Source organism: Phascolarctos cinereus, unplaced genomic scaffold, assembly GCF_003287225.1.
Source record: "Phascolarctos cinereus isolate Bilbo 61053 unplaced genomic scaffold, phaCin_HiC Scaffold_1;HRSCAF=81, whole genome shotgun sequence".
In the NCBI taxonomy this organism is placed as follows: domain Eukaryota; kingdom Metazoa; phylum Chordata; class Mammalia; order Diprotodontia; family Phascolarctidae; genus Phascolarctos; species Phascolarctos cinereus.
The window spans coordinates 33,669,849-33,688,403 of record NW_027555514.1 but is presented as its reverse complement, the minus strand read 5'-3'; the positions used below and the strand labels follow the sequence as shown (position 1 = coordinate 33,688,403).

Here is an 18,555-nt window from a genome sequence, read left to right as displayed (position 1 = left end):
TCCCAGGATTTTTGTGAGTATCAAATGAGATAGTACTTGCAAAGTGCTTTTCAAACCTATGTAAAGTACTGTATAAATGATAGCTGTTATTGTCATGGAGGCCTCTTTGTGGATCTAAGATGCTCATTGTCCAGAATATTAGTAGAGTCATAGGTCTAGGGAACATGTTGGGTGGCCCTTGAATGTAATTATGGTATGTATGCCACTTTGCCCTTTGTCCTGTGCCTGGCATTGGGATCACACCCTCCAACATTGGGGCCCTTTCCATGGTGTGTTTGAAAGAGAAATGGAAACGTTCATTGCTACTTGTATGGTTTGGGGTGTGTTGCTTAGCTGATCTGGTTCTCAGTTTCCTCCGTGGGCCAGTGAGCAGTTGGCTTCAATGCTCGAGCCTGGCAAAGACCTGAGTCTTTTGAACCTTGGGATTATTGATTCCCTCAGTGATAGGGTGTATGGCTTTGGTTCTTGTTTGTTGTCCTGGTTCTTGTAATAAAGAAGAACAAGAAGATTTCCATTAACAAGGATGAGGTATTCTTATTAATTGAGAAAGCCCTTTTTTGTTACAGTTGCTTTCGATTGGATTCATCACAACTGCTTAGTGTTTCTAAAATTCATCAGCACAAATTTTTTGCGTTAGAATTTGGAATGTGATTTAGTGTTTCTTTCTGACTTAGGACCTTGCCCTTGGCACATGGAAGGTATTTGATATAAATAAGTGATTTTTTTTAATTGATTGATTGGTAGTAGTGTTCCAGGGGTGGTTGGAATCCAAGTTCTTCGACTTTGGCACCAAAGATCCAGAAGGAATAGGTCTGGCATTGGGCTGAATATACATTGATTCTAGGCTCTTCTGTGGAAGATTTTTAGTTAAATCTCCATTAGGCATAACTTATTTTCTTGCCATTGGCTTCTTTCCCAAAAAATCCGGTTAATTGAGGTGTCCAACTAGCTGGTTAATTTGGATTTTACTGCCATTACAAATCAAAGGAAGAAATCATCATATTTTGTATTTTTATAATATGTCTAGAGTTCACCAAACTCTATATATATGTTATATAGTTTGAACATCACAGCGGACCCATAAGATGGGTTTTATTATCATCTCCCCTTTTCAGATGAGAAAGCTGAGCCCCAGGTGGCTGGGAAAGGGCACAGCTCAAGGTGAGGGGGAGGGGGCGGTGTTGTACAGGTTGGCCCGAGTCACACAAGTGAGCAAGTATCTGAGGCATGATTCAAACCCATGTCTTCTGACTCCAAGTCCAGCTCTCTACCCACGCCATCACACTGTGCCTCACAAAAGAACAAAAGAGGAAATGGGATGGAGTTGTTTTTTTTTAAAGAGCTAAGTTAGAAATGGAATGCTGAGCTGAATTCATAAAAAATGTGGTGAAGCCCACATTGTTCCCCATGGGCTTCAGGACTATCACTCTGGCTCTCATTGATTGGCCAACAATAGGATTCAGGAATATCCCTCCTCAGTATCCCAGCTGCCCCAGTGGCTGTAGCATTCTAAATTCAATAACAAACCTTTCCCACTACTTTGTAGCACGTATTACTCTGTGTTCAAGAAAAGAATGACCTACGTGATATTGGGGAAGGACCACTGGACCTAGAAGGTCTGATGTGTGCATGGTAGGGGGAGGGCTAGTCATTCCTCTGCCATTAATGCTTGTCCTTTAATTCAATAAACTTCCCGCAACTTCAGTTCCCTTCTCTGTAAGTGAGGGGATTGGCATGGAGGATCACCAAGGTCTGCTTTCAACTCTCATATTCAAAGGTAGATATACCTTTTTTTTTCTTTTTTTGCATTTGGGGTTAAGTGACTTGCCCAGGGTTGCACAGCTAGTAAGTGTCAAGGTGTCTGAGGCCAGATTTGAACTCAGGTCCTCCTGACTCCAAGGCCAAAGCTCTATCCACTGTACCATCTAACTGCCACTTATGGTCTGACTTTTTTGCTCTGTTTGCTCATGATCCCAGCCAATGGTTTGACTTTTAAACTCTTTGTTAGGGTAGGGGTCTGCTTCCAGTGTGGAGAATGTACTGTCCCAAGCTTCAGGGATTTTGTGCAGCTGTTTTCAGAGAGACTTCTAGGAACATGTAAATTTTCCATTCTTCCAAGGTGATATGATCAAAAGCAAGGTGTTTACTCCTTTCCTGGCCTGTGCTCTGGTCTGTGAGTAACCACAAGCACTCTTTTCTACCTTGGAACTGTGAGGAGAATTCTCTCTCACCGCCACCACGGGTTCCACCAGTCAGTGCTCCTCCTTGCCCCAGGACCACCATCCAGAACTGCAACCTAGATCCAAGCAGGGCAAAGCAAGATGACCCTGCCTCAGCACCAACAAAGAGATCCCTGCAATCCCCCTCTGATCTTGAGTCCCCCATCATCTGTGGGCTGAGAGCTCTGGAAGCAGCCGCTGCTCTGGGACTAGGCCTGGGACCAAGCTCCTCTCTCACCGAGGTCCTAAGTTGTCTTTGGTGTTCGTGGGTTGAGAAATCTGGAAACTGCCACAGTTGCCTGTGGTTCAGTCCCCTGAGGCCTGTTCCAGGTTTGCTGAGGCGTGGAGCCCACGCTGAACTGTGCTCCTCTCCCAGTCATGCGCAATAGACCTTTCCAGTCAACCATCCAGATTGTCTTGGGCTGGAAATTTGTTTCACTCTGTCTTTTTGTGAGTTCTGCTCTAGAATTTGTCTAGAGCCATTTTTTACAAGTATTTGGAGGGGTTTGAGAGAGAGCTCAAGCAAGTCACTGCTTTTACTCCATTATCTTGGCCCTGCCCCCAGAGGCTCGTGACTTTTTACAGCCTTCTCTCACTTGAATCCAAACTCACTTGCAAGTCATGACATCACCTTCCTGATGTCATGGTCCTCTTTGAGAATGAAGGGCAAACGATGAATGAAGGTACTCCTAGTCCAACCCCTTTTTCCAGAGGATAAAATCGAGATGTAAGGAATTTAGATTCCTCACCCCAGGGACACACACTGGAGTAGGCATAGATTACCATCCATGGCCACTCTTATTAATCTGAATATTGGAGTAGTTGGGAACACCCCAGTCCCTTAATGAGCCCTGATAACAGTTACTTTTACTGAACTGAATACTTTGCATTTAAGTGTCAGCTTAAGGGGCTACCCGGATGGCAGTGTTCTTATAATGGATTAGTAGATCTCTCATTGTGGTTTGGGTTCATTTCATTTCATCCTGTGGCTTTCCCCATCAACTTGGATAATTGCCTGCTGCTTCAACTATTGACTCACTTGATTTGTTAGACAAAAAATTCTGTGATGACTTCTCTGTGTGCTGTGTCCTGTTTCCAGCTTCTTTCTAAGGATGAGTGTTTTCAGCTCTCCCTACGTGAGGTCAAGTACCAAGAGATTTATCCAACAGTGTAACACTGGGCAAACAAGCCCCTTAACTCTCCCAAGACTCGAGTTCTTCATTTATAAAATGGGTATAGTAATACCATAGAACTTTCCTTACAGGGTGCTTGTGAGGCTCAAGTAAGAGAATATGTGCAAAGAGCCATGAAAGCTTTAAAGGAAATAACAAATGTCAGTTATAATTATTACCTTGTTGATAATTTAAAATATGACTTTGATTGATAGGGACATTAATTAGTTTCAAAGATATTAATAATAAACAGAGATACATATGCATACACACATGTAAATATGTACGTGTACTTCATACATGCAAATATAAATGTGTTTATATACACAAATATGTAAACATGCATTAGTCAGGAGGACCTGAGTTCAAATGTGTCCTCAAACACTTGACACTTACTAGCTGTGTGACCCTGGGCAAGTCACTTAATCCCAATTGCCTCCAAAGGGAAAAAGAAAAAGAGAAGAAACCCATGAAACTAGAGGGATTGCACTCTGCATTGGGTGAGGGAATGCGTGTGCATATATTGATTTAAGTCAGTATCAGTGAACTCTCATTCAACCCTTTTCTTTTCTTCTGTTGCAGTCATCAACCCCCCTCCTGTGGCCAGGACTGTGTCATATAATGGGAGCCCTTCCTCTCTTGAGCAGCCAATTGGAGGAAGCATGAGTCCTGCTTGCAAAGTCTCTTCTGGACTCGAAGGAAACCGAGGTAATCCAGAAGAGGGAGGGGAAGTTCACTGATTAGCACTTTCCTGTCGCTTAGATGACCCTACAGTCTTCTTTGGTCTTTTAAGTACTACTCTCACAAGTACAAATTATGATGTTCAGTGACTCAGTGACTGCTGAAAGAACAACCCTTTTTCCTAGGGTTGGAGGAAAATGGACCTTTTAGTCATGGAATTTTACAGTGGTAGAAATGAGAAAGGGTACTGCAGTGGTATCTGGGCTAGGAGTCAGAAGGCTTAGGTTCCAGTCCCAGCTTTGGTATTTACTCCATATGTTACTATTTGCAAATCACTTTCATTTTTTTGACCTCAGTTATCTCATCTCTAAAATGAAGGTGCTAGACTTAAAGATTTCCAAGGGGGCCCCCCCCCATCCCTCACCCCTATCTAAATCCTGGAATCCTTTCAGTTGTGTCTGAGTCTTTGTGACCCCATTCAGGATTTTCTTGGTAAAGATACTGGAGATGAGGAAACTGAGGTAAACAGGATCTAGCAATTTGCCCAGGGTCTCACTGCTACTGTCTGAGGCCAGATTTGAACTCAGGTCTTCCTGACTCCAAGTTTGATATCAGAAGCATCTTCTGTGTGCAGAGGATATTAATAGTTTCTTTGCTTTTCACTAGGTGAATTATCCTAATCCTCTATTACTGAGGCTTACAAAGAATTACCTGAAGAGATTTCCACAATCTGATTTGTGTTTAAAAAATGAGTTCTCTTACATTTGGTGTTTGTTCTTATAGGAGAGAAGAGAAAAATGAATGACCTTCATTCCCTGGAGGAGGCCAAGAGACCCAGAGTTGTAGGGGATATTCCGATTGAGTTGATCAATGAGGTCATGTCCACCATCACAGACCCCGCTGCAATGCTGGGACCAGAGGTGAGGGTGACGAGTGAGTCAGAGAGCATGGGCAGGCCCCAGAAGCTCCCATCCCCCCTCATTGAGCTAAATGATGCTGACTTTGAGAGATTAATGTGCCACGCTGCTGCAGGTTGATTTCAGGCAGAAGAGTTATTTGGCCTGTCCACTCACAAGTGGAAACTTCATTTCACTCAATGAATATATAATCACAGAAAAATGGTGAGGAATCTCTTTTTCAGGGACTCTGACAGTTGCTGGAGATAACGAAATACTTAGAGCAAAAGACAGCTCTCTATTTATTTTGCAAAAGAACTTTCTCTCTCTCTCCCTCCCCCCTCCTTCTCTCTCTGTGTCTGTCTCCCTCCATCTCCCTCCCTCTTCCTCTCTCTTCCCTCTCTCTCTCTCTCTCTCTCTTTCCCTCCCCCCTCCCTCTCCCTCTCTCCCTCCTTCCCTTCTCCCCCCTTAGCTCAGTTCACCAGTGAATTACTAAATATGTTCAATTTGTCATTTTCTCAGGTAACCATTTTAAAAGTGTGAGCATAAGAAAGACTTGCCTCAACATTAAATTAATGAATGTGCAAAATAGTGTCTTGTCACAAGTCCATCCTTTCACCATTTCTCAATCTGGGGCGGGGAGCTCTGAATATTGCTGTGCTATCCTTCAGAGTGAGTTAGAATGCTGTGGACCAAGCACTGAGCATGAAGGTGATAACTCACATTAATATGTAACACATTTACACACACATACACACGTACACACACACATACACACGTACACACACACATACATATATAAAATTGCTAACATTTTCTATAACTCACTCATCTGGTTAACTAAGTTTTGCAAAATACTTTCCATATATTATTTCATTGATCCCTGCAACATTCCTGTTAGGTGGCTGTTATTATTATCCCCAATTTGTAGATGAGGAAACTAAGTCTCAGAGAGGTTAGTTATGTCACTTGCCAAGGCAAGGTAAGGCAACAAGCATTTTATTAAGCACCCTTTCTATGTGCCAGTCAGTTTGCTAAGCTTTGGGGTTACAGATATAGGCAAAAAGTTTTTGCCCTCAAGGGGCTGTGGGGAGATGATAACATGTTAAAAAGTAGGGGAAGGAGGAAAGTATCCACTGAAGGATGAAGGGAGGGGTAGGGAAAAGGTCAAAGAAGTTCAGAAAGTCAGAAACAGAGCCAGGAGGAGAGTAATGACTGACCAGCCTGGGCCCTTCTCTGAAATGGAAGCCCCAGGAGGAACTCACCGACGAGAAAAGGGAGCCATCATATTGCAAGGATGTTCCAGGCCCCAGGCACTAAAGTCGGAGACAGAGCCGGGAGAGGGCTGCCTAACTGAATTTGGGTCTTGAGATTCCCCCTCCAGCCCAGTGTCTCCTCTGCTGTGCTGCTTGGCTGCCAGCACTGGTCTGATGATGGTTCAGTGACTGGGCAAACCATTTCATATTTTTGCTCCACCAGTAAGATGGGGCTAATTAGTCTTAAGGTTCTGCCTCTTGGGATGGTTATTGGGTTGAACTGAGATAATGCATATAAAAAGCTTCGTCCAAATTTTAGCTACTACTGTCCTTTATTGTTAGATTGGTCAGGCCATTTAGCATGTAAATTTGGGAGGGAGGAGATTGAAATTAAATCCTATTGCCACTTGGACAAAACTGAATCCACCAAATATTTATTAATTGCCTATAGTGTTCTAGGCAGTGCACTTGGCAGGAAGGTAGGGGTGGGGAATTAAAGATAAAAGTGAAATCCTGCCATCTGGGAGTTTACATTCTATTCAGAGCAAAACATTGTATATCCTGACCATGAGATCCAAATTATACACAATGTCAGTGTGGATGGGGGGGGGGGGATAAGAAGTTACAAAGATAGAAAGTTCAATGATACAAAGTAATTCAAATGAGAAAAGAACCCTGATGGCTGGTAGGGTCTGGGAAGGTGGCATCTGAGATGAGCTTTGAAACGAAAGAGGAAATCTAGAAGGCAGGGAGAGGTGAGGAACCATGTGGGCAAAAGAACAGAGGTGGGAGACAGCTCTCCAGGTCTGGGGAATGATGAGCAGGCCAGGCTGACTGGTGTAGAGGGCACGTAAAGGGCAGTGGTAGGCGATGAGGCTGCAGAGTAGATTTGGTATATTATCCTCAAGACCATAGGGAACCATTGAGGATGTTTCATTACCAAAGCAGTTAAGCCTGTGTCATTAAGGTGAAATGAAGTGAACTTGACAGAGAGTCAGGGGCTCTGGATTCTTAGACCTAGCCCTGCTGCTGAACACGTACTCAGTATTTAGATGAGGAGGGCTGTTTTACTCTCATGAGTCATTGCTTGGCAAAATCAAAAGGTTACATTGATTAACCACAAGGTTTCCTTTTGATTCTAACCTCCTGTGATTCTATTGCCAAGCACAAAATAATAGGTACATTGAGGGCATTGTCTTTTCCTGAACATATTTGGGGTTTTCTTGACAATGATATTGGAGCGGTTTGCCATTTCCTATTCCAACTCATTTTACCGATGAGGAAACTGAGGCAGACAGGGTTAAGTGACTTGCCTAGGGTCATATAGCTAGTAAGTGTCTGAGGCCAGATTTGAACTCAGGTCCTCCTGACTCCAGGGCTGGACACCTGGTGCAGTGAATAGAATGCCAGGCTCTGTAAAATGAACTGGAGAAGGAAATGGTAAAACACTCCAGTATCTTTTCCAAGAAAACCCCAAATGGAGTCACAAAGAGTTGGACACAGTGCAACTAGAAGAAGTGGCTCTAACACCAGGTGGGCTCTCTCCTTTGTTTTGGTGGTTCTTACGGGGGGCACTGCTCTGTGGGTTCTTTTTCCAGCTGCCCATTTGTAGCAGTGGTCTCGATCTCCAAGGATCTGAAAGGAAAATGAATAGGGTGTCATAGCGTCATTAGTCTAGAGCAGAAAAAGGGCATCCTATGTCTCCCTATGCAGTCTTTTAGTTTTACAGATGAGGAAACTAAGGCCCAGGGAGGTTAGATGGTTTGCTCAAGGCATCACAACGTTGGATACAAAATTGGAACCCATATCTCTGCCTCCAGAGCCAATACTTTTTCCACAACCACATGCTGGATCCTGCATTGTGTGTAGTTGGTCCACATTTATTGCTGAAACTGTCCATTTCTTTTGAGCTCAGCGTTGTGGTAGCCCCCACACCAGGCCCAGTTCAATGTTGCCAGGCTAGATATTTCTAGAAAGGCAACAGTGCCTCACAAAAGGAAAACTCCAGGGTAACAAACTGAAAGCACCAGCCACTGTAGCTATAAGAGAAGTTGGGGCTCGTGATCCCAAAGAGCTTGGGAAGATTGGCTCGTGCTAGCTCTTTCCATCTGGAGAGAAAGTATGCTTTCCAAGCACTGGTCCTATTATCTTTTTCTGGTCCCCATTCACAGCCCAATGTGGTAGGTAGATCAGGTCATGTCACCTTTGTTTTATAGAGGAGGAAATAGACAGTTCCCTGACTTGTCCAAGGTCACCCAGCTAGCTAGTAGTAGAACTGTGACTAGAAAGGAAATCCCTTGGTTCAGAGTTCCACGTTCATTCCTTTGCACCCTAAGGCATGGAATGATTCTCAAGACATCCCTGGCTTCTCTGTTGGTGGCCACAGGAGAGCTGAGCCATGAGTAAAGTTGTAACCCAGTAAGGTGATTTCCAAGTCAGTCTCAAAACCTAAGCATCTTTCTCTGTTGGGTAAAAGCTAATAAAGAAACACCAGTGTCTTTTAGCATGTCCTGCAAATTCCCAGCTAGGACTCCAGCAGATCAAAGAAGAAAACTTGAACTCGTTAACATGATGTTACATTTTTTTGGTAATCTCTTTCCTTTTCTTCATTTCCCTTTCCTTCTGCCTCTTATCCCAGACCAACTTCCTCTCAGCACATTCAGCCCGGGATGAAGCAGCCAGGCTGGAAGAACGCCGAGGAGTGATCGAATTCCACGTGGTTGGCAACTCTCTGAATCAGAAGCCCAACAAAAAGATCATGATGTGGCTGGTTGGCTTACAAAATGTCTTCTCTCATCAGCTCCCTAGAATGCCCAAAGAGTATATTACACGACTGGTCTTTGACCCGTAAGTGTGTGTGTATGTGCGTGTGCACATTCAATTGTGCTCGTCTGCGAATCCTCAGAGAGGTAGATTTAGGCATGATGAAAGGAAAGACTTCTCAGTGATTCCAGTGAGCACAGAGTGATTGAGGTGGCTGCTGTGGGAGGCAGTAGAATTCCCTCTCATTGGACGGCTTCAAGCAAAGGATTATCTAGGACGCACTTCTTAAACTCTGGGTCTTGACCCCTTTGGCAACAGTAAAAGGTTTCTGAATGCACAATGACCAAAAATTAATTAAAAACCAAAGCCTAACAACAAATCGGAAGTGTTTCTAACCCTAAATGTACAATTTCACCACAGCCTTGGTCCTGAACACAAAGCATGCACATTTTGCCCTGTGCATGACCTCAGGCCACACAATGCTGCTGCCAAAAGGTGAAAAAGGGTTGCACGTTAGGAGAAAGTTGAAGAAGCCCTGGTCTAAAATAATGTAGAGGGCATTCTTCAGGTATGGGTTGAAATAGATCGGAGTTTGTTAACCAGGTGTTTCTTAACTTAAAAGAATTTTTTGGCAATTGAATTTCAATACAGTTGTTTTCCTTTGTATTCCAGTGTATTGTGTCTTATGCATTTAAACATATTCTTGTAAGGATTCCACAGGCTTTACTAGTATGCCAGAGGGATTTGTGATACTCAAAATAGGTTAAGCCCATGATGACATGGACCTTGAGGTCCCTTTCAGCTCTGGATTCTGTGAAGAGACTAGTGAGAGTGAGCCTTAGTCTTCTGATATTTTAGTCTCAATAATGAGAAATTTGTTTAATTTTGAAACTTGGTCTCATGTATGAAACGGACATGTTTTCAAAGTCATCAACACTAGTCCTTATTGGGTGATGGGATGGTGCTGTCTCTTTGTTCAGGCTAAGCTCTACTCTCGGATTTCTTCTTAAAAATCTGTAGGTGGCCACAGGAGATTTGTTTTCGAACCTATGCAAATGCTCAAAATTGAACGAATTTCTCATTACTGAGACTGAAATATCAGAAGGCTAGGTCTCACTCTCACTAATCCCTTTTTTCTTCATAGAAGATCTCAGAGCTGAAAGGGACCTCAAAATCAACCTCTCCAATAACTAACTTAGAGATGAATCACTCTGAAGTTAGCCAGGCCTTTCATTGGATTTCAAACCCGCAATCCATTCCCCAGCCTGTACTCAAAGTCTTTCCAGCTTGTTAAGACATGTTAGTGCCAGCTCTCTGTTGGCATAATCTTTGAGAACCCAGGGTTAGCTTAGTGCCATGATAAAATAGCAGAGTAGGCCTTAATCCAGACCATAAGATAGTCCAGATAAAATTGAGATCTGAATAGACAGGGGCTTGGGAACATAAGTTCTGTTGTAACCTCAAAATCTAAATATCCAGTATATTTCCCCTGTTTTCTTCCTGGTCAATTAATAATAAGTATCTGAAATATATTGTCCTTTGCAACATAATTAAAATTTGGACACAATCTGATTCTTTCAGTAAGCACAAGACCCTTGCTCTGATTAAAGATGGCCGTGTGATTGGTGGGATTTGTTTCCGAATGTTCCCATCCCAAGGATTTACAGAGATTGTCTTCTGTGCTGTAACTTCCAATGAGCAAGTCAAGGTAAGGGCCTCCCAAGAGCTTGCTTAGAACCAATACCACATGGGGAGAATAAAAGCCATGGTGCCTGGGAACATCTAACAGGACCCAAATTGAATTTGGGCATTCCTGAAAGAAGTCGTGCATTGCTGCTGCTGTTTTATTTCTCACACAAGGAGTTAATGTGGTTCAGCCTTTGACATCTAGAGAGAGGAGATTCTTCATGGCATTGGGCATGAAGTCCCATCATTCCAGAAGCTTCCTGCTGTGCCCAGGGTGACTGGGATAAACCTTGGCCTTTTCCATTTTGCCCCATTGTGAATTGTTGTTGTTGTTATTGTAAATACATTCTAGCAAATAGCAAATGAGTCCGTCAACTTTTGACCGTCTCAGAAAAGGGCAAAGTAGTTGATTCCAAATAGTAGTAGATTCCAGAATGACTTCCTTGTCTTTGGTACATCTTGACTTCATTTTGATGCTGACTTCCTTTCCAAATATCCTCGATAGGGGCATTTTGTATGTTTGTGTGTGTGTTTTAAGAGAACTCTAGTCAAACACTTTTTTAGAGCTCTTCCTTTTCTTAACTGTGTTTTTAGTTGGTGTTCTAATCAGGAGGGAGCAGTGTGGTACAGCAGATCAAGCCAGGGACTTGGAATGAGGAAGACCTGGGTTTGAATCCCTCTTCTGATTCATTTTGGCTGTGTGATCCTGGACAGGTCACTTAAGTTGTGTGGGGCTTAATTTACTCATCTGTAAAATGGAGCTAATAGCACCTATCTCCTAGAGTTGTTTTGAGGATCAGATGAATTAGGATATGTAAAGTGCTTTGCAAACCTTAAAGGTTTGTAAATGCTAGTTATAATAATAACTATTGTTAATAACCAAGATGAGGAACATACTGGTAAATATTAAATCTTTCACTGAAGGCAGGAGGTCATATCTTGGTTTTGTTGTTTGTGAGGAAGGAGTACTAGGAAAATTATTCTTTTTCTAAAAATCTTCTAAAATTTGCTTATATATTTATTTTTAGTTTTCAACATTCACTTTTATAAGATCTCGGATTCTAAAAATTTCCCCCTTCCCTCCCTTCTCCCCGAGACATCATGCAATCTGATATAAGCTATACATGTACAATCATATTAAACATATGTCCACATTAGTCATGTTGTGAAAGAAGAATCAGAACAAAAGGGGAAAACCATGAGAAAGAAAAAACAAAACACACAAAAAAGAGAAAATAGTCTGCTTCCATCTGCATTCAGACTCCATAGTTCTTTCTCTGGATGTGGATAGCATTTTCCATCATGAGTCTTTTGGAATTGTCTTAGATCATTGTATTGCTGAGGAGAGCTAAATCTATTAAAGTTGCTCATTTCACAATGTTGCTGTTACTGTGTACAAATTTCTCCTGGTTCTGCTCACTTAACTCAGCATGAGTTCATGCAAGTCTTTTCAAGTTTTTCTGAAACCAATCTGCTCATCATTTCTTATGGAACAATAGTGTTGAATTACATTCATATATCACAAGTTGTTCAGCCATTCCCCAAATGATGGCTTCCCCTAAACTTCTAATTCTTTGCCACCATAAAAAGAGCTGCTATAAATATATTTTTTTGTTTTTCCAAATGAACTTTATCAATATTTTATCAAGGTCTATAAAATATCCCCTTGGTAATTTGATTGGTTTAGCTTTTTTTTTTAAAATAAATTTATTTACTTATTTTTAGTTTTGAACACTCACTTCCATAAGATTTTGAGTTCCAAATTTTCTCCCAATCTCTCCCCTCACTCCACCCCAAGGCAGTATGTAAACTGATATAGGCTCAACATACACATTCATGTTAAACCTATTTTCACATTAGTCATGTTGTAAAGAAGAGTTAGAATTAATGAAAGAAACAACAAGAAAGAAAAAAAAACAGAGAGAGAGCAAATAATATGCTTTGATCTGCATTCCAACTCCATAGTTCTTTTTCTGGATGTGGGCAGCATTTTCCATCATGAGTCTTCTGGAGTTGTCTTAGATCCTTGCATTGCTAAGAAGAGATATGTCTATCAAAGGTAGTCATCACACAGAGTGGCTGTTACTGTGTACAGTGTTCTCCTAGTTCTGCTGACTTCACTCAGCATCAGTTCATACAAGTCTTTCCAGGTTTTTCTGAAGTCTTCCTGCTCGTCATTTCTTATAGCACAATAGTATTCCACTACATTCATATTCCACAACTTGTTCAGCCATTCCCCAACTAATGGGCATTCCCTCAATTTCCAGTTCTTTGCCATCACCAAAAGAGCTGCTAAAAATATTTTGTATATGTGGGTCCTGTTCCCATTTTTATCATCTCTTTGGGATACAGACCTAGAAGTGCTATTGCTGGGTCAAAGGGTATGCACATTTTATAGCCCTTTGGGTATAGTTCCAAATTGCTCTCCAAAATGGTTGGATAAGTTCACAACTTGAAAAATATTCTTAGGAAATACAAAGAAAATAATATTCTAAGTGTGTATTTTCTGGGTCATTCAATCAGTTATTCAGCAAACATCTATCAGACTCCTTCTGCATGTCAGGAACAGTGCTAAGCACTGGGAATACACGTGCAATGAGTGATGCAGTCCTTACTTTCATGAAGCTGAGTATGAGGCAGCCATTATTTCATCCACCATGGAAAATGCATAAAGGGCCTGGCTTTCACAAGAGCTTATAAACAAATCCAGAACTATACAGCTCTCAAATAGACTCCTTAGGCTTCCCCTGGAAGGTCCAGATCATTTGGGGGCTGCTAAATAAGTGATCCCCGTTCACCCTGGACCTGTATTGATCTTGTGCTCACAGTTCGTGGTATGGAGTGTTACTCCAGTCCAAATCTCTTGACCCCTCATAGCATGGTTTAATCCTTCAGCTGTAGGGCTAGCCTCTTCCTTCTGCAAACATGCTGTGAAGGAAACTTCCCTGTAGTTGGCTCAAACACTCAAACTCAAGAAAACTCAAATTTAGGATTAATCCCCTTAGCTAGTTCCCAAAGTGATGCTCCCAGGACATCTCTTGTCTGGCAAAGTGTGTAGGTTCTAGGAACACATTACCTAGGGAATTAAAATTCCCACTTCTCTGTACATCAGGAACCATGTCCTTGAACTCACCTTTTATGTTGATTAAAGGCTATGCCCTCCTCTGCCATGTTATTCTGATTTAAAAAGCTTCCATTTGGGGTGGGGGTTGGGGTGTGAATTGCAAAATATAGTCTTTGAAAGTTCAGCTCAGTAAATGTTGCACTAGATGACCTCTGAGCTTCCTACTGACCCCAAACTCTTTCCTTCCAAATTTGAGCTTTTGTGATAAAACAGCACTGGGTTTCATTTCAGAAGTCTCCCCTGTGATCTTGAAAAGGTCACTTAACTTTGGAGACTAAAGAGTTGCCTACCAAGTGATGAATGGCTGAACAGCTGATGAAATGGGAATGTTAATGGAGGCCTCTTGGGCTATGAGGTACGCCAGAGGGGAGTTTCAGAGAAACCTCGGAAGACTCAGATGAACAGAGTGAAGTGAGATTCTGCACGATGGCATTGTAAGAATGCCACCCACCTCCTGACAGAATATGCAGAAAAATACACACATTGTTGGACAGAGCCAACATGAGAATCTGTCTTGTTTGACTATATAATTTGTTATGAGAGTTGTGTTTTGGCTTTTGTGTCCCAGTGGCAGAGGGTCAGTGGTAGTGGGCAGGAGACAAAGGAACCACTGGTCAATTGAACCGTTTCTAGAGTACTAAGCTTCCATGAGCACCAGCTCCCTATGTGGTCGCATGAGATGAGAGCTTTGGAATCCATGGGTCTTAGGTCCCTTCTAACCCTAAATCTGTAATTTCAAATCACAAAAAGCCCCTAAACATTATTTGAAAAGAACAACAAAAAATGACAGAATTCCTCTGTCCACTTATGGGAATGATCAAGCTCTTGCTATTTCTGCTTATTATCTCCAGAGAATGCCATTTATAGATCCTAGACAATCAGAGAATCTTCATTCTCCCGAGTAAAATGGGACAGGCTTTGCCTGACAGCACAGACTATCACAGGGTAAAAATCAGTTAATCATTTTTCTTTTATTGTTGTTGTTGTATGTTTTGATTTTAAATTAAATTTCTTTTTTATGATCAAGCCCATATTTTCTCTCTCCTCCCTCCTCTCCCCTTACCCCCTCCCTTCAAGCTCAGCATTTTGGGGGTAGTTACTCTATGTGGCGTGATCAGGGCCTCCATTTCACTCCATGCTCAGCTCATTAGTTGCTTTTCAGGGAGATTTGACAATTTGTCTTTAGATGGTGCTGTTGCTGTGTTTTTAGTTAGTGCTTGAAGCCACTCGAGAAATTCTGTTGTAAATGTATAGTTTTTGCTGTTGGGATAATGGAATGTTGTCTGGGCTGTTGCAGTGTTTTGGTTTGTCTTCTTGTTCTTCATGAGAGGTAGAAGGAATGGGGGGGTGGGGGGGGAAGGTTCTTACCTTTTAGTTGGAGAAGAAAATTTTTGGTATTTTAATTTTTTTCTTTTTAAAATGGAACCCCATTAACTACCCTTTTGAAAGAATCTAATTGTGGTGGACTTAGTTTAGGGATAGCAGAAAAAAATTACATGTGGTTAAGAGAGGTTTTGTATCTTTGTTACTTGGATGACCTCAGTAGGATTGCTTTTTTTCCTCAGAAGAATATCATGCTGGAAACCATGTAACATTATACACATTTAGAGGAAGAAAACATAAAGTATATTATCTGTTAATAAATTCTTCAGTTCAAAAGTGAATCGGGGAAAAATACTTTTCCATCCCTTTTTTTCCAATCGATGACTGACCTTTGCTTTTTTTCTAAAATGTTAATGGTCCACAGAGTGGACCAGCTTCCTAGTTGGTTTTCCCAAATGGGCTGGGTTTCAGGTGCACTGTATCTCCCATTTTGTTATTCTAGAAGTAGGTGAATTCTTAAATGGGAAAATCTAGTTTCCTCTAGGAATAGAGACAACATAAGATTCTATAATATTGGTGCACAGATAGATTGAACTTACAGCACTTGGACTGAGGTGGAACAAGGTGTTTTTCTAAACATAGAGTAAAACTTAATTGCTATTGCTGGCAATCAGAGTGGTGTAGTGACTAGAATTCTGGCCTTGGAGACAGGGAGAGACTCCTCCTGGAACCTTCCTCTGATACTGGCTACCTCTGCAATCATGGGTGTCCAACCTCTATGAGCCCCAGTTTCCACATCTGCAAAATGGACATTATAATGCACACAGAACCTCAGGGGGTTATTCTGAGGGTCAAATTTGAAAACCCTTAAGCACCAAACAGATGTCAATGGATATTGTTATTAACCATTGATGGACACTGTCATTCAAAGGCCAGCCTAGCTTAGTCATCAAGGAGAGGCCAGTCACCAAGAAGGCTGGCCACTAAGGGATGGATTGTTCTTTTAAACCATAAAAACCCATGGAGCATCTCTTCTAAGGGTGCAATCTGTATTGGTGGATGAAGTGTGCATACTGGTGAAATCATAGGTTGTTGATATGTTATTTTCATGTAATTTGTGCATTACTGCATTCCTCAGTACCATATCTGAAGAATATGTAATACCTTAACCTCCTTTCTTGATAAAGTATTTTGATGAACATTAGAAACTCAACTTGATTGTCTTGCTGTTATCAAATACAAGATTTCATGGCTGAATTTTGAGATTTGAGGTTTTCATTGTCTAGCACATCTTTAGCTAGTGCTGGCTTGGAGTGAGTGTGGTTGGCTCTATGGAAATGTTTTCGGAGGTGAGAGAGTGACCATCAAAGGTCAGCAGTCTGAGTGTCAAAAAGAAATGTTTTGAACAAATGGAGTGACCCTCATCAGAAGAGATCCCCTTGGATTTGCTTGTTGAATTAAAAGGTTAAAGTGAAAGCCATAAGAGGAATTCCCAGACTGCCCTGGGTTGGAATGGTTCTTAATCAATTTGAGCTTACTTGGATTCTTTGAAATGTGGAATAGAAAGTGAAGAAGGCTTTGCTTATATTTCCTGGGTCTTTAGGAAAGAAGTTTGGGAGGAAAGTGTTTCACTAGTTTCACTCACTAATTTATAGATTCTGCATATGTTTATTGCCCTATTTATATATCAGCCAATACTAGTAAGATCATTTATTCTCTTACATGGATTAAGTTAGAGGTCACGTAGCATAGAGGATACGGGCACCTAGGTGGAATAGTGGTTAAAGCATTAGTTTTGAAGTCAGAATGCCTCATCTTCCTGAATTCAAATCTGGCCTCAGACACCTACTAGCTGTGTGACCTTGGGCAAGTCACTTCATCTTGTTTGCCTCAGTTCCTCATCTGTAAAATGGGCTGGAGACAGAAATGGCAAACCCCTCCAGTCTCTTTGCCAAGAAAACCCCCAGTGGGGTCACGAAGAGTCGGACATGACTGATTCACCAAACGACCAGCTTAGAGGATAGGCTACTGGACAGCTTCCTGTTCTATAGGTCCATATTCTCACTCATTAATTCTCTCAGTGCCTAGATTTCTTTATCTTAAAATGGGTATAAAGGGTTCTATTCCCCATCCACTTCAAAGAATATTATCAGAATAAGTGAGTTCATTCCTTTGGCTATATTTTCATCTCTTCAGAGAAATTGAGTCATAAGTGAAATTCAAGGCATGTAATGGCCTTGGTCGTGGGTGTCCTTTTTGCTTTATTTTTGGTAAAGCCTGAGATTGTTTGGGGCCTTTCCTTGAAAGATGCTGTATTTAAAATAAAATAAATCCTTTTTTCCCCTCTCATTTTTTTGTTTTTGTTTTTGTTTTTTGTTTTAACTTTTTGGTGAGGCAATTGGGGTTAAGTGACTTTCCCAGGGCCACACAGCTAGTAAGTGCTATGTGTCTGAGGCTGGATTTGAACTCAGGTCCTCCTGAATCCCTGCCACCTAGCTGCCCCAATCTCTCTGTTCTTTAGTAAGCTTTGCTTGTTGGATGTATAGCAAAGTCTTTTTTGGTAGATTTGATTTTTTTGTAGTATTATTAATCTTAAAGAAGAGAGCCTTGTGTTTTCATCTAAGGCTCTCAAATCCTTTTTGTGAGAAAAAAGTTGTTTTCGTAATGTACATCCAAACTTTCTGCCAAGGGGCAGCTAGGTGGTGCAGTGAATAAAGCTCTGGCCTTGGAGTCAGGAGGACCTGAGTTCAAATCTAGCTTCAGACACTTAACACTTATTAGCTGTGTGACCTTGGGCAAGTCACTTAACCCCATTGCCTAGCCAAAAAAAAAAAGCAAACTTTCTGTCAAAAGAATTCAGAATTATGTACTTATTCATCAGAAAATCTTGAGATTTTAGTAGAATCTGCCGTTATATTTTGTCCTCAGCTGTGTCCTCAGATCACACTAGCAACTTGGCCCAAGGATTTTTGAGGGCTTTACTGATACATCCCATCCGTGAGGCTCAGAATTGCAAGAGAGGGTTCTGTGATGAATCTCCTTCAGGAAAAGTCCAGATTATTATAATTCTCTGAGATACAAGTATGTGAAACCAAAAATGTACAGCTTCCCACCACTCCCGTCACTGGTTCCCAACATCTTTCTTGGCACTTTTCATCTCATAAGATTTTCTCCACCCATGCATAAATTTTTCTTATACCAACTTCCATACAGGGCTATGGAACTCACCTCATGAATCACCTGAAAGAATACCATATAAAACATAGCATCCTGAACTTTCTTACGTATGCTGATGAATATGCAATTGGATACTTCAAGAAACAAGTAAGTTCTCTCCCACCTGCCCTGCCATCTCTAGTGGAACCCTAGCACTTCATTCATTTCATCAACATGCTAATAGGCATCATTCATTTGAAGTCAGCTTGTTTTTATAGA

At 41.5% G+C, this 18,555-nt stretch overlaps 1 protein-coding gene across 1 annotated transcript in view; it reads left to right on the top strand.

Annotated features, from left to right (window-relative positions):
* The window catches only part of KAT2B (lysine acetyltransferase 2B), a 107,985-nt gene that overhangs the window by 73,788 nt on the left and 15,642 nt on the right, over positions 1-18,555 (top strand). The window contains 5 exon segments of the mRNA XM_020987195.2: positions 3,974-4,099; positions 4,856-4,992; positions 8,863-9,071; positions 10,569-10,695; positions 18,334-18,444. Coding sequence (XP_020842854.1) covers positions 3,974-4,099; positions 4,856-4,992; positions 8,863-9,071; positions 10,569-10,695; positions 18,334-18,444 — 710 coding nt within the window.